We start from the raw sequence: 15,644 nt of genomic DNA, 5'->3' as shown, positions 1-15,644 counted from the left end.
ATGGATAGCTTTTATAGATATTGAAGGAGCCCATGAGAACATAGAGTGGGAATTGTTATGGCATATTAAGAACGAATGCATACATGAAGTTGTGGGGCTGTCTGGAGAGATGTTTCGAGACAAGGAAGTCTAAAATGTAATGAAGTGTTGCAAATTCACCAAGTACGGAAGCAAGGATACACTCTGTCTCCATTGTTGTTGACGCTTCTTTAAGGGCACAGGAAGACGTTTGAAAAACATTCCGTTGACGTTTCAGTTATCTTACATGTGTAATGGACAAATGATGTAATAGGAGGTCACTGGACTGATCTGTGGGGACGACATAGTGCTACTTGAGGACAAAGCAAGAGGCTAACAGACTGCTGCGAATATCTGCGACAACGCAGCGCCAGATCTTGGCCTTAAGTTTAGCACAGAGAAATCGGGAATTATGAGCGTTAATGAAAAGACGGGTGATAACGGGGTGTCAATTGAGCAGCAAGTAATACCTATTGTCAAGAAATATTAATACGTGGGTGTATACATAAAATAAGGAACGACTTACTGAAGCACCCCCAAAGACAATCTCGAAATAAAGAAAAAGCGGAAAGCAGCAATGATGAAACATAGAGTATTTTAGGCCCAATAAGTAGGGGGTGTTGCGTGGTATCTGGAAAGGAGTAATGGTGCCAACGCTAACGATCGCAAATGCAATTCTGTGCTTAAAATCGGATATCTTTTCGCGGTTGGATGTTAACCAAGCAACGGTAGGCCCGTCAGCTGTGAAGCCGTGAAACCTGTGAAACCACACGTGAAGCAGTGCAGGATGACATGGGTGGACCTCTTTTAAATACAGATGTACGCAGAACAATATTAGTTTTGAAGACTCATGGAGATTGATGAAAATAATTCGGCAGCGAAAGTGCACATGTATCTGTGCCTGAAAAGTGCGTACACAGAATGGAGGAAGTCAAGAAGTTTGGCAACCAAGTATAGAGTAATTGAAAGTATAAATAGAAAACCAGGTGTTAATGGGAAACAAGGTGAGAGAAACAGAGAAAGCAAATTGGATGCAAAGAATGGATTCAACAAGGATCACGGAGAATCACAAGAATGCGAAGAAAAGGATTAGAACGGACAATCTACATGATAACACGAATGTACTGCCTTGATAGTTGAGGCTCGATCTGGTTACCTAAGGAAAAAGACACACTGAATCGATGATTCGCAAGAATATGAGGCATTTGTATGCTGCACCAAAAATGCGCAGATCACTGAACACATCCCTATGGAAAGCGAGGGAATTCACCCAGTGGGGCCCGTAGGTAACGTACATCTACTAGAAGCGCTTGGATTTAATCTTGACGGAAGCATCAACCCGCCCGCAGTAGATATAAGCAAGATCCGTTTAGAATATTTGTGGAATAATGCAAGGAAGAGTTTGCTAAGACCGCATCCGCTACAGGCATAGGCAGCGGTACACGGTAGTTAGAGGTGTATGAGGAAGAAAAAAGTTATGAAGGGAACGCATTCAAAAATGCTACAATAAAAAACATGTAGAGCATACATGAATAAATTAAGCAGGCTTGGTGATTGTTTGTCACCGCCGCGTTTTAAAGTAAATAACTCACCCTTATCACCATCAGTTGTTCATTCGAGTATAGTTCAAAGCACAAACTGGGCCACCCTTTCTAGATATTGCAATAAACAGACAGTATATTGTAGTGCCCGTGGTCATCATATCTTTCCTTGAATGCGTAGAAGCTTGTTTTAAATTTAGACCAAATAACATAATTGTTGGTGTCTTTTGTAGCCAATCGAACCTCACTCATGGGTTCACAACATTATTTCATCGCATTTTTATCGAACTTAGCGATCGGTTTGCACATCCTAATGTAATCATATTTGGTGACTTTAATTTCATGACATAGCATAGTTCACACAATCAACATATAGCACACAGTCAGAGTCCCATGCGTTCCTCCAGTGCTGACTAGATTTCAGCGTAACCCAGTTAGTTTCAAGCCCGAGAGAGAGAGAGAGAGAGAAGAAACTTTATTAGTGAATGGCCGGCAGTTTCGTTGTGGTGGCCTCAGGTGGCGGCTCGAAGTCCTTCGACTCGGGCGGCATCTTTGGCTTGCCGGACGGCCCAGAGCCGCCTCCCAGCGGCGGCGACGCCGATGGAGAAGGTCCCCGGCGGCCCCCGCAGCTGGGGCGGCGTCGGGGAGGAGCGAGCTCGAGGCTTCCCGTACTGTGGTAACGGCCGCGATTACGGACGCGTCGCGAACGGATGTGGTCCCGTTACCGTGGTTGCCGGCACATTCCCAGAGCATGTGTCGCAGAGTTGCTCGTTGTCCGCAAGCTTTACAGGCATCTATTGTATATAAACCTGGGTAGAAGTGATGTAGGACCGCGGGGCTAGTGTAGCTGTGTGTCTGGAGCAAGCGTAAAGTTACGGCCTCATTCCTGTTTAACTTGTCGTGTGGTGGCGGGAATGTGCGTCTTTGGAGTCTGTAGTGTTGGGTGAGGCCTCTGAACGTGGTCAGGCGATCGCCCCACGCCCATTGTGATTCTTGTTGCCGCATTTCTGTTGTTGTGTCCCGATCAGGCAGATCCGATGCCCCGCTCTCGGGGGCGGGGGCGGCGGCCACATAATCTGCGGCGGCTTGGCGTGTGAGACCTCGAGCCGTGGAGTGGACCGCCTCGTTGCCCGCGAGTGGGACATCGGTGTGTGCCGGGGTCCAGAGGAGGAAGACTGTAGAATTTTGGGGTTGGGAGGATGATGACGAGTCACCGTCTGCGAGTCGCTGATCATTGCGGCTTCTTCTGCCGCCTCCTTGTGTCCCGTGGTCACTGTAGCACTCGCGAGGCACTTACCCGTGCGGTCTACAACCGCAATCGCGTGTGCGATTTTCTCTCCCTCATATCGCGCAGCGTCTACGTACACCGCCTCGCTGCTGTTGCCAAACTTCTTCTGAAGGTCTCTTGCTCGTTTGTTGCGTCTCGCGGCGTGGTGCGTCGGGTGCACGTTTTTGGGAAGCGGCGGGATGATCAGGCCGTCGCGGACCGAGGCCTGAACCGCCATCTTTTCTCCATGCTGAGTGTGGTACGCGATGCCGAATGCCTCGAGGATGCATCGACCTGTCTTTGAATTAGATAATCGTTCGTACTGCGCGATGTCGTGCGCCTCGATTAACTCGTCAAGTGAGTTGTGAAGCCCGAGCTCCAGAAACTTGTCGGTGCTCGTGTTGAGTGGAACGCCGACCGCCCTCTTAAAAGCCTTTCGTATCATGCATTCGACCTTGTTTTTTTCTCACCTTATCCACTTAAGGTAGGGGGCAACATACGTAATGCGGCTTATCGCGTACGCCTGCACGAGACGGATCGCACAGTCTTCACCCATACCATTGCTTCTATTCGTGATGCGACGCAAGAGTCGGATCGTGTCATCGACCGAACGACGAAGTCTTCGCACCGTCTCTCCGTTATGGCCATTTGCCTGCAGGTGTAACCCCAGGATTCTAATTTTGTCTACGTGCGGTACGGGAGTACCATCTGCCAATATAATACGTATTTTGGAGTATTCCCGTTCTTCGTCGCGCAGGATTTTACGACCTCTCCTTGTGGGTTTGTAGATTAAAAGTTCGGACTTGGTAGCCGAGCACTCGAGGCCCGTTACACGCAAGTAATTCTGGACCGCACCTACTCCTGCCTGTAGCGTTCGCTCGACGTGACCGTCACATCCTCCCCCGGGAACCCAGAGGGTGATGTCATCCGCCTATAGACTATGATGCAATCCTTCTACTTCTGTTAATTTCTCGGGTAGACCGAGTAGGACTAGATTAAAGAGTAATGGTGATATGACGGATCCTTGCGGCGTGCCGAACGGACCCGTCTCAAGTTCCGGTGATTCCTCGTCGCCAACGACGATGCATGCTCGCCTGCACGCGAGGAAATCTCTAACGTAATTATACGTTCTTTGGCCAAGTCCTTGTTTTTAGGATTGCTTCGTGTTTAACGTTATCAAATGCCTTTTTAATATCTAGGCCGAGGATTGCCTTAGTGGAGCTGGTAGTGTCGTCTACGATCTGGTGTTTAAGCTGAAGCAATACGTCCTGTGAGGAGAGGTTGCGGCGGAATCCTAGCATGGTGTGCGGGAACGCGTCACGATCTTCAAGAAAGTCGGTCGCGCGGGTGAGAACTGCGTGTTCCATGACTTTGCCGACGCAAGACGTAAGCGAAATCGGTCTTAGATCATCGAGCATAACTTGCTTGCCGGGTTTTGGAATCATGATAACGCGGGCCCGTTTCCACGCTTCGGGAAGGGAGCCCCCTCGCCAGCACTCGTTGACGTAAGTCGCGTGGCGGGAGATCGACTCGTCGTCTAGGTTACGGAGAGTATTGTTGGTAACCCGGTCCGGGCCGGGCGCCGATCGGGTGTTTAGTTCGAACAGGACTATCCGAATTTCTGCTTCGCTAAATTCCGCGTCCAATTTCTCGTTTGCGACACCGTCGTATTCGGCATGTTGGATGCTTTCGGCCTCCTTAAAGTAACGATCACGTATTGCGTCGAAGAAGTTATCACCTCTGTAATCTCTTACTTGTCTACGAGTCTTGCGGCCTTGAGCGGCCCTAGTCTCCTCCGGATCTAATAGGTGTCGAAAGAGGCGCCAAGCGCTCGCCTCCGCCATCTGCCTCTCGAGGCCGTTGCACGTGTCTTCCCACTGTGCTCTGGATACCTGGAGTGCGTGTTCTTCGATCTCTTTGTCTAATTGTGCTATGCGTTTGCGCGAAGCCTTATTATGTCTTTGATATTTCCATCTCTTTCGAAGTGCTCGTTTTGCTTCCCACATGTGTAGCAGCCTGCTGTCAATTATTTCAAGGTTCGCCTCGGGCGGAACTTCGCTCGTTGCCGCGTCTACATCCCTTCTGAGCGTCTCGGTCCATTCGTCTATGTCCGTAATCGGCTCGTCGCCTCGCCCCGCTTCTTCTCGTTTCTTGCGGAACATGTCCCACGTCACAAGTTTGAGTTTAAGGCCTTTGCTTACAGGGTTAGTCCCACGACCGCTGGGGCCCGTGCCTATTGTCATCTCGATCAGCATGTGGTCACTTCCTAAATCTTCTTGCGTGTTTTTCCAGTGCGCTGTGGTTACATTCGAAACGAACGCGAGGTCTGGTAAAGCCCGACGGGATGTGCCCGACGGGACGGGCCCAGTTTGTGCTTTGAACTATACTCGAATGAACAACTGATGGTGATAAGGGTGAGTTATTTACTTCAAGCCCGACGGGATGTTTTGCGCACAATTCCAATATTCTTGATTTGAACCTAACAATCCATATATATATTCTGAAATAACTCATATTAGTGGCCTATCCGCTCATAATGTTTTAACTGGTCGCTTCGCTCCTTTACCTATCAAAAGGCAAATTATCAGTTAGCAGATTAGGTGTTACGAAAGAGCTAACTTTGATCGTAATAACCATGAAATATCGCTTTTTTGTCGACTTTCTGAGAGAAAACTTGTCGCGGACAGTAGGAGAAAACTGGTTACTACTTAAAAACGAACTCACTAATCTAATAACTAAATACATCCCAATCATTGTCATAATATCTGATAACACTGCTCCTTGGTTTTCTCAGAACCTTCATCGCCTAAACAACCAGAAAAAAAGATTATTCAAGCAAGCTGACAGAAATAAATCGTCTGAATCCTGGCGACGGTACAAGGCATGTGACAACGAATACCAATGTTTACTCAAAGCCACGCGCAGGCAATAAACGGGACCCGTCATCGATGTTAACTAACCCTCGGCGCTTTGGCGTGTCATAACTCCCAAAGATAATCCTAACACCGTCCTTACTGATAACGACAGCGCAGCGATAACTGAGGCTGATTGTTCCCAACTACTGAACAAAAAATTTGAACGAAACATTTGAACAAAACTTAGGGCAAGTAGTGACCACGGATCCGGATCATGAGACTGAAATAACCAGAACAATAAGAATGGGCTGGGATGCGTTTGGCAGGCATTCTCAAATCATAAAACAGCAGGTTGCCTCTATCCCTCAAGAGGAAAGTGTATAACAGCTGTGTCTTACCAGTACTCACCTACGGGGCAGAAACCTGGAGGCTTACGAAAAGGGTTCTGCTGAAATTGAGGACGACACAACGAGCTATGGAAAGAAGAATGAAAGGTGTAACGTTAAAGGATAAGAAAAGAGTAGATTGGGTGAGGGAACAAACGCGGGTAAATGACATCTTAGTTGAAATCAAGAAAAAGAAATGGGCATGGGCCGGACATGTAATCAGGAGGGAAGATAACCGATGGACATTAAGGGTTACGGACTGGATTCCAAGGGAAGGGAAGCGTAGAAGGGGGCGGCAGAAAGTTAGGTGGGCGGATGAAATTAAGACGTTTGCAGGGACAACATGGCCACAATAAGTACATGACCGGGGTAGTTGGAGAAGTATGGGAGAGGCCTTTGCCCTGCAGTGCACTTAACCAGGCTGATGATGATGATGAAAGCGCCAAATTGGGTGCTCTGTAGATAGAATAAAGACGCAAAGAATCTGTAAGTATAGTGAGCTGGATGCGCAGACTTTGGCTATCTCTTATTTACGGTCAGGAGTGGCTTAAATTACGAGAGAGAGAGAGAGAGAAAGGCAAAGGAAAGACAGGGAGGTTAACCCGAGATTATCTGCGGTTGGCTACCCTGTTTAAATTAGGAATTAATTACTACAGCCTTTCTCTGTTCAAAAAATATTGTAAGCCGGTATAATTATGTATGTAACGTAGCTCGCACTGAGGCGCCAGGATTCGGTTATCACAATTGCATGTGGGTTGTGTGTTGAAACGAGTTCTTCGAGATTGTGATTTATATTGAGTTTTCTACGGGCCTTAATAAGCAGCAGCCTCACACATCTTGCCTCAGCAGGCCATGAAAAGGGCTTTGAGCACTTCATAAAAAGAAGTCGACGGCTTCTGAAGCGAGATACAATGTTCCCAACACCAAAATGAGAACCAATAACTTCGCAAAGAACTCGAATCATAGAGGGCTGACCAGATCGAACTCAGATAGCAAAGTATGGGCGTGGACGCTGAGATCAGGGGCCTTCCTGTTGTTGGAAAGGAGGATTTTGAAACGATTTTGAACAAAATGGCGACCTGTCATCAAGTCCCTTCTAGATTAGAATGCCATTCATGTCGTGCATAGATGATGTCCATGACGGAATTCTCGCGCCGTTCTGCTGACTCTGATTACTGTCGCTCTTGGACGATTGCTAACTTCTCTCTGCGCGTTAACTGAGTAGGACGGCGTAGGCCACGTGCGCAGGAACCACAAACGAAAGAACTTCGCGCTTTCGAAGTCGCTTCGAGACTGGTTTATTGTGCAGTAAAAGTGGCGGAAAGAAAAGTGAGAAGAGAGAAGTAGAAATAACCAAGAACGAGGAGTGAGAGCGGCACCAGACGCGCCGCGAAGGAACAGGAATATCTGGGAAGCAATATCTTTTTTAACTTGCTTGGGCTGTAACGAGCTTATGTAATGCCAACATCGGGAGCTTGAAGCATTTCAGGCTTAAACGCATTTGGGACGGCCTCTCAAGACAGTCTTGTGCATAAGCCTCACAAGTGCCGCTTCAGAGGCAAATCTTCATCGATTTTAACAAGTTACCTCTCTTGCCGATGAAAAATTGTTGTAATAAAAGATTTAACGTTGTCAACACAAATAATGCTAACAGGAGTAGGACAGGGCCCTATTCTAGGACCCCTTATGTACAGCTTATATGTCAGTGATTTACCATGTATGTTTAGATATTCTGACGAACAGGCGCACACTAATGATACAGCATTAATTTTCAGTTTCCACGTTGCATGAATTACACGCTGTTGTAAATGAAGAGTTATAGATGGTTTTTCAGTAATCAGGTCACTGTTAAAAAAAGAAAAACCTGCGCACCTTTCACTCTATGAAAAATAAAATAGCAGGATAGCAAAATTTCCGAGTAAGTACGGCATTTTTTTTTGCTTAGCCTATTTGGGCCAAGTACATTTTATTGTGTATCTGCGGGGTGCTTTTGAATCTAACATGAACTGCAATAAAGCGATATACGGGAGCCATATATCGTTAGGCACTCTTGAATTCTTGCCTATGTTCTTTAGCACGCACTTTATTTTCCTGTTGTATATTTAATTATTTATTTATTTATTTATTAGATACCTGCATCGCCCATGCGGGCATTACAGCAGGGGGATTACATTTTACCGGAAGGAACAAGTAATCACATATATAAAGCGCGATAAAACGCATCATTGTTTTCAATATTAACAATGTCAGGCGAAACAGAATTCCATCCTCTTATAGACCGAACAATAAAGAATACCTAAAGACATCACCCCTGAAAGGAAACTCGCGGACTTTCAACGTATGGTCGCGTCTCAACGACGTATAAGTAGGTGACTTAATATATCTTTCTCTCTCAATCCCGGTTTTTGAATAGTAAACAGCGTCAAAAATTTCATCCTCAGATTTTTTCGCCGGTCTTTTAATGCTTGCCAGGATAATATTTGTTCACACACACCTAGTCTATTGTACTGAATCTTTGGAAGCCACATATCCCAGCTCTACGAAACCATTAGTCAAATACATAAGCGCGCAGCGCGACTTATAACGTTCTTTAAGTCTCTTAAATCAATTCGGATATTTCCACCAGCAGTGTACACATATGAAAGGTCACCAAAGTAATTGATCATGTGTTAACTAAGAACGAACCATTTCCATTAGGCATGTTTATATTTGGAACGTGGGATACGCGAGCCTACAGTAATAATCACTTCACCCTGCCTGCTTGTGCATGTGTTTATGGAAAGAAATTACTAGAATTTAATGAAACCCTAATTGGATATTGAATTGCAAACAATATTATAAGCAATCACTTTTTCCAAGTCCTAAAGAATTTTTAGAAATGGGTGAATAGTAAATATTCAATATAACATTATTCTGTACTTGTTTTTTTATAAAATATGTGTGCGCCATACGTTATATTGCTGAAGTTGAAAATATGCATATTATTAAACGTAACCGGCACTAGCCAAGATGACTATAGGGTCCTACAATGTTTTTTGTACGTGAAGTCTTTATTGCGGCAAATTCGTGAAAAAAAAGACAATTTACGATCGCTCAAGTAGAGTGTCAACATCCCACATTACAAAACACGAGGTGAAGGTTTAAGGGCAACGACGGGGTCACATTATGGTTTGCTTATGCCCCCAAAAGCATTAATTCCATGTTCTTGTACGATTATTTACCCAAAAATGGTATTCGACGACTCTTTGCTCCTTGGAAGCGGCGTCATTCGGAAATTTTGCGCTCCGCCATGGATAAAGGTCTAAATACGAGGCGGAGGAATGTAGCGTCAGCTATTCCCTTGAAGAGTTGGGCAGCTTTTGGTGCACGTACCCTTTTTCTTTGGGGTCAACTTTGCGAGATAGTGAACGGAAGTCTTGAGTGTAGCTCACATAGAAATCAGTACAAGTCCGCACTCGGAATGGAATATGTTTCTGTCTGGCACGCCTGCTGAACAAATCCTTGAACTTCTGCTTGCATACTTAAGCTGATGAGTTCCTCCTCGTGGGTCTCAATCCATACCCGTGCCATTCCAGTGAGGTAGAATAGCAGGTTAGACAGCATGCCAGTCTAGTCCCAGTGAATGTGGGCGCTCGCCTGTTCCAGTAGTTGAAACTAATATTCAACAGCGGTTTTGTCGGAGCCGGCAAAGATGCCTCGGTTGCACGGTGGTTGGGCCAGGGTGACAATGTGCATGGTTGATGACGAGTGCGAAACATTCTCGCCTTGAGCCTGGAATTTCAGATGGAATGAAGGAGCGCCCGTTGCGTAAATCCGCCTTGCGTCTCAAAGATCCCGCATCCGCCGCCAAAATGTTGCATGTGTAAGAAATATATTTACAGGTTATTGGGAATGAGCCATTTACAAGAGAGCAAGCGAAGTCTGCGCGATCACCCTGCTTTGTCGTCCTTGGTGCGGCCCCTCACTTTTTTTTAAGCGGCGCCCTTTGGCGATACAAAAAAAATTGAACGAGAAATCAAATAAGCCAGTGATGAGCGTGCGTGGAACATCTGAATTTGGAAGAGCTTCTCTCCTAGAGAAGTCATAACCTTCTTCAGTTGATCTACTTTGTTCATCATATGGAAAAATGAATTTTGCAGATACTGTATGACAAGTGAATTTGACACGTTCGTATTGGCAGAAGTTACTTCGTGGTGCATTCATGTTCTTTGTGTCTCCTGTTCGTTGTGTCCGCGGCCTCGTCTTAAACTACGCTTGCTCTAAGATCAATGTCACCAACAAGACCACATTATAACCATTGAAATCAAGCCTCTTGAACCACCTGAAAACAGATCCTATAGTTTCGTTCCTTACGATAACCTGAAGCCGAGCACAGAAAAAACAATCAGACCTGATGAGCGTAGCATGAAAGATGACTGTTTAGAAGAACTGAGTTTACAGTTATCGGGTTACTGAGACATCCACAAAAAAAAAAAAAAAAGAACGGGGCGCGTGCATTAAGAACGCGGAAAATACAAAGGCCCTAATTCATTTCAGCGTCTCAAAGCACCTTGACTCACACCAGTCATCAATGCGGGATTTCCCTTTTTTACGTTATCTCTGCACCAATCGTAATTTTTTTTAAGACATATGAAGGGACTGGAATGGCGTGGTCTGTATTTCAGTGGCCATCAATATGCATTTCGACTGCCGGAACAGATGAATACCCGTATTGCCTAGAGTGGATGGCCCTAGTGCTGAGATGTCGCTACTGATATCCACATCAGGAGATCTTACCAGTGGATCTGCTGCTGACGTGCACGACAAATGAACATACTGGTAGATTTCCCAGCGTTGAAGCCAATTCTAGCCTATGTGACTTCCGCTGTAGCTCTCCTTTTTAGTCACCAAACGTGAATATGGACAAATAGTTAAGCCACCTGGTGCCTCAAGCGTCAAACGTATTAAGGGTACGAAGATGAATCAATCTGCCCTGAAGAATTGTAAAGGACGGCTGGAGTATCAGTGGTGTAAAAGGGAGGAAAACATAGAAGTAAATTGCACTGCTTTGTATGAGAATGAATTTACTAAGGTTTTATGGTTTGCGAACGCCAACAACGGGTCTTGAATAATGATCACAACGGCCGCAGAAAGGTAAAAATAACGAGTATGGGGGAACCAGCCACATCCCTGCTTTAAAAAGTAAACTTGTGATTTTATTTATAAGCTAGTCTGTTCATCTTCCTATAACAGTTTGTAACATTCAACTTTACATTGCTTCACATGCTCATGACTTATTGAACAAAAAAAAAAAAAGAATGAAAATTTCATTGCTTTGGCGACCAATAAGGTACCAATCCATACACTTCCATACTTGCCCCAGGGAACGACTGATTTCGGTCGCATCTAGTTCACTCGGAAGACTTGTTTGCACTAGATTCAGCATGCACTTATTCACCAGTGGGTTATGATATCTGGGGAGGGGTGGGCTCTCACAAGAAGGTGTAAAAGCGAATCACTTACGTGGACATAGGGTGTAGCTCATTATTTCTCCCTTGCTTGTCTCTTCTTTTTTTTTATTTTGCTAGGCCATCATGAAGGACGGAGACATCGTTATCACCGGCTTTTCGGCCTATTTCCCCCAAGCGGATCACCTGGTCGAGTTCAAGGAGAAGCTGTACGGGGGTGTCTACATGGCCACTGAGGATGACTCCCGCTGGCCTCCAGGTGCGTAAGGGCAGCTTTTTGAATAAACTGAGAATCCCTTGACAAGTCAGAGGAGAAGCTGTAACCCCGCTACAAAGTACAGACACGCTGTGTCTTTTCGCCAATAACTGTAACGGCACACAGTGTTGTATAAACCTCATTCTTTGAACTATATTCTTCCACGAACAGGTGCCGCAAGTACTTCAGAAGTTATCTGCAGCCTTACGAGCGTGTTATAAAAACAGAACGTATACAAGAATTTATTCAAGTACCGCCTAATGAGTTAATTACCACAATTCTGACGCTGAATACTCATTTTCAGTTTGTATCACAAGTCATATTTCCTACGAATCGTGCGTCCGTCTGAAGCAATTCTATAGTGCGAATAATTTCAGTGAGCCACAACGTGTTAACGATGTGTGTACTTGAGCATTTTACGTTGCCGCAAGATAAAAATAGATGCGCACCCCGATTCGCATGTGTTATTTTTGTTCTGTGCATTTTAGCTTGAGACTATGTACTGTGAAGAGAGGAAGGGTTCTCATTGTAATCTCGCCTAGCTGTGACCAAAGGTCCAATCCACGGATGAACCGCTGTTTATTCATTCACATGCTGTAGGAGTTCTAAAAGCGAAGGGGCCTTTTCCGAACCTCGCCAGGTTTTCGTGGCAGTCGGTGCTGTGACGTAGCTGTTCTCCAGCCAATAGGCCAACCGCGCTCAGCGGACTACGCGCATCGAGCGCGCCGCTGAGTTTTGTGCACCACCACCAGATGGCCCTCGCCTTCGGGCATCCGCGGCAACGGCCGTGCGGCGACAATAAAAAAGAAACAACCAGAAAGCGCACATTCGCGAATCTGCAGCAGCGCTGGAGGTATTGCATTAGCCTGAATAAAGGCTTGCGTCTCAGTTTGCGGGGACATTCAATAAGCATAAACTCGTGTGTCCATTCTTTATGCACTCAGATGAAGCTTCGCCGAATATAGATTCCCGCTTGGTGGATGTGCTGCATTTTTTTTAGGTCTCGCTGCTGATATTGATATAAAAAATGTGGTGCCACTTATTGTAAACCTTAGTGGAGACAGTTTCACTATGTATCCCCCATAGGGGAGTAGGGGTTTACGCTTGGCGCTGCTAAGCCGTTGGGCTCGTAGTCAAATCCCGGCCGCCGCGGCCGCATTTAAGTTGCCAAGTGCAAAAACACCCATGTCACGAGCATTTGGTGCACTTTAAAGAACACAAAGCGGTCAAAATTAATCCGCAGTACCGCATTATGACATGTCTCATAATAATATCGTGGCAATGGCAAGTAAAACCGCCTAAGTAAATTTACAGTTTCACAGCGTGTCTATGCTGGTAGGTGACCTCAAAAGCAAATATTGCCGAACCAGTTAGTTGCAGTTCGAACATTTGGCGCCCTGCCAAACGTAGCATCGAAAGCGTTCACAGGGCGTGCAGCTCACTGCGCCTCTTCTGCGATGCGAGGTGCCCTGGCTTCCTTGTTAGAGCCAATATATTGGCTATAGTGGTGGCTACCAGACTGATCTGTATCTACCATGAGTTTCCCCTAAAAAAAGGCGCTTAGGCTCTACGCGCCAAAATCACACTATGATGATGAGGCACACCGTGCTAAGGAATTGCAGAATGATTTTGACAACTAGCGGCTGCAACTTGCACCTAAATTTGGGAGCACAAGCCTTTTCGCATTTTGCCTTCTTGAAGTGCAGGCGCGACCTCGAGCTTAGCAGCTCAACGCAAGTGCCTCTTAGGTACCGCAGGCTCTGTTCATTCCCCCAGCTTTATAAATTGTTAGGCTATAGTGTGTTTTACTGCGCGCTTCCTTTAGCAGTACTAAGAGTATTGAAATGCGTTTATTTTCGTTCTGGTAGCCAGAAAAGAACCTGGTCAACTTCATCTGCGCGTCGTGGGTTTTAGTTCAATCCAGATATCAGAAGCGCACATCTCAATTTGTCCACAACATATCCCCTGGTCTTTTTTTATTTGTCGCTTAACGCAGGATGGATATTAAGCTTATAGGAAACTTATTTCTTCAATGATGTAGAGAAAAACTGACGAAGGGAAAAAACCGGTCCTTTCCGGTAACTAAACTGCTGCGAGTATCCCGCCCTCCACAGTCTCCTTCAGTATTCTCTTGTTGAAGAAGAGCTGCGCCTAATAAATATAAGGTTGCATTTAGCGGGGTCATGCGTTGAATTTGCACATACGTTGTATATGAATTGTTGCGCAAACGAACATTCTCTTAATCGCAATGCAAGCTAACCAAACCCGCCATAGCTGGATGGATTTCCAAAAATATCTAAATCGCCAAGCTGGTCCTTAAAAGCGAATGTCCAGCGAAGCTGTTGAAAACCGTCACTACAACTGCTGAATGGGTATGCAATGCTTTATAACTTGATAGTGATGGAAGTGACGGTATTTCATAGTGTTGGCAGTAATAAGAGCAATCATAAATTTCATAGCGCGCCGGCGCCCATAGTGGTGCTGCAACAACATTGAAGTCAGTTGATAGGCTGGTTATTTTGTCTTGACTTTGCTGAATGCTTTTCGTCTCTGCCATTGCATTTGGGAGTACGAACCATTGATGCCGATAGTTCTCTGCCGAAGTTACGCCAACAAGAAATCTCGGGATCCTAGCCGTAGACAGCTTCGCTGTAAAATCAGGAACTTGTTTCCAAACAAATCCTGTTCTTTGCATGTGCGCTATCCTGAGTTAGCACTGTATAAATCATTGTCCAAAATCGCTTCATGAGAAGGTCTTCTGCCACAGGTAGCGTGGATGCATGCCGATCATGACACTGATGTACAATATTTCTCCTTGCGAGAGTATTGATGAGATAGCGTTATATGTATAAAAACAGCTTTCGGCGCTATCACGGGGAAGACGATGCAGCAGGAAAGAAGGAACACCAGAGTGATGTGACGTACACAGGCACCTGTCAGGACGACTTGTCGAGTTAGTGTGGCAGGCGTGCTCGTCTACTCGGCGCCCTTTTGCACCACTGCAATATATGAAGGTGGTTACAATACTGCTACCTTCATGGATTATCATAAAATGATAAGATGTCATCTATCCATGGCACTTTAGTCGCTAGTAACATGGTTACCTGCAGGGGGTGAGGGAAGTCAAGGTACTTCACGATGCCGGTGCCAAGTTGCAGCAGCTTATCCCATGGAAGGGTGTAAAAGTATATCAAACCTTGCACAGGAAGCCATGCAAACTCATTACACTCCCTCAAGCGTGGCGCGAAGACAGGGTTTTGTATGTATTTGTTTTATTGTATTGCTCAGGCCTGCCTTAGGCCCTGAATAAAAAATTTTGCTTAGCTGTTAGCGTTTACCATACACCAGATCGGTTAAATAATTGTTTGTCTTGCAATCAAAAAGAGGCGGAGCTCCTAGTGCATTGGGCTTTGGGACCTCCATCTCAGTGATCAATTACGCCTACCGTCTTACATCAGAGATAAATATGTACGTCTGACTGATTATTGATAATTGAGCTGGAAAACTCCTAACCAGAACAGGTCACAATGCTTTACAGCTTTTACAGTAGTAGTTCCATAGTAAAGTGAAGACTGTAATTGTATTAAGTCCTGTTGACTATTGAGCCAAACAGAGTAATAAAATGACGTGCTTCATAGAAAAGCCATCATCTATTAACTTGCATGCCCTTATAGTTTAATTAGATGTCTTTAGACTGCCGGCTACAGTGAGCTGCGATGCGCCACACGTGTTGCACACTCGTTCTCCCGAATCAGCCGTTACAGCGTACGTTGGAGTAATCAGGTATTAGATTAATTCGTCGCTATTACGATGCTGTGATTGAGGCTGTCCTAGGCCTTAGTGACAGGCTGTCCTACTCCTTAGTCTTAACATA

General features: G+C 45.5%; 1 protein-coding gene across 1 annotated transcript in view; it reads left to right on the top strand.

Annotated features, from left to right (window-relative positions):
* The window catches only part of LOC126519862 (fatty acid synthase-like), a 191,846-nt gene that overhangs the window by 81,091 nt on the left and 95,111 nt on the right, over positions 1 to 15,644 (top strand). Inside the window, exon 3 of the mRNA XM_072284056.1 lies at positions 11,635 to 11,773. Coding sequence (XP_072140157.1) covers positions 11,635 to 11,773 — 139 coding nt within the window. The remainder of the gene's footprint in view (positions 1 to 11,634; positions 11,774 to 15,644) is intronic.

This window comes from Dermacentor andersoni, chromosome 8, assembly GCF_023375885.2.
Source record: "Dermacentor andersoni chromosome 8, qqDerAnde1_hic_scaffold, whole genome shotgun sequence".
Taxonomy (NCBI): Eukaryota; Metazoa; Arthropoda; class Arachnida; order Ixodida; family Ixodidae; genus Dermacentor; species Dermacentor andersoni.
The sequence above is the reverse complement of the archived record's forward strand: the minus strand, read 5'-3'. Positions and strand labels throughout refer to the sequence as shown.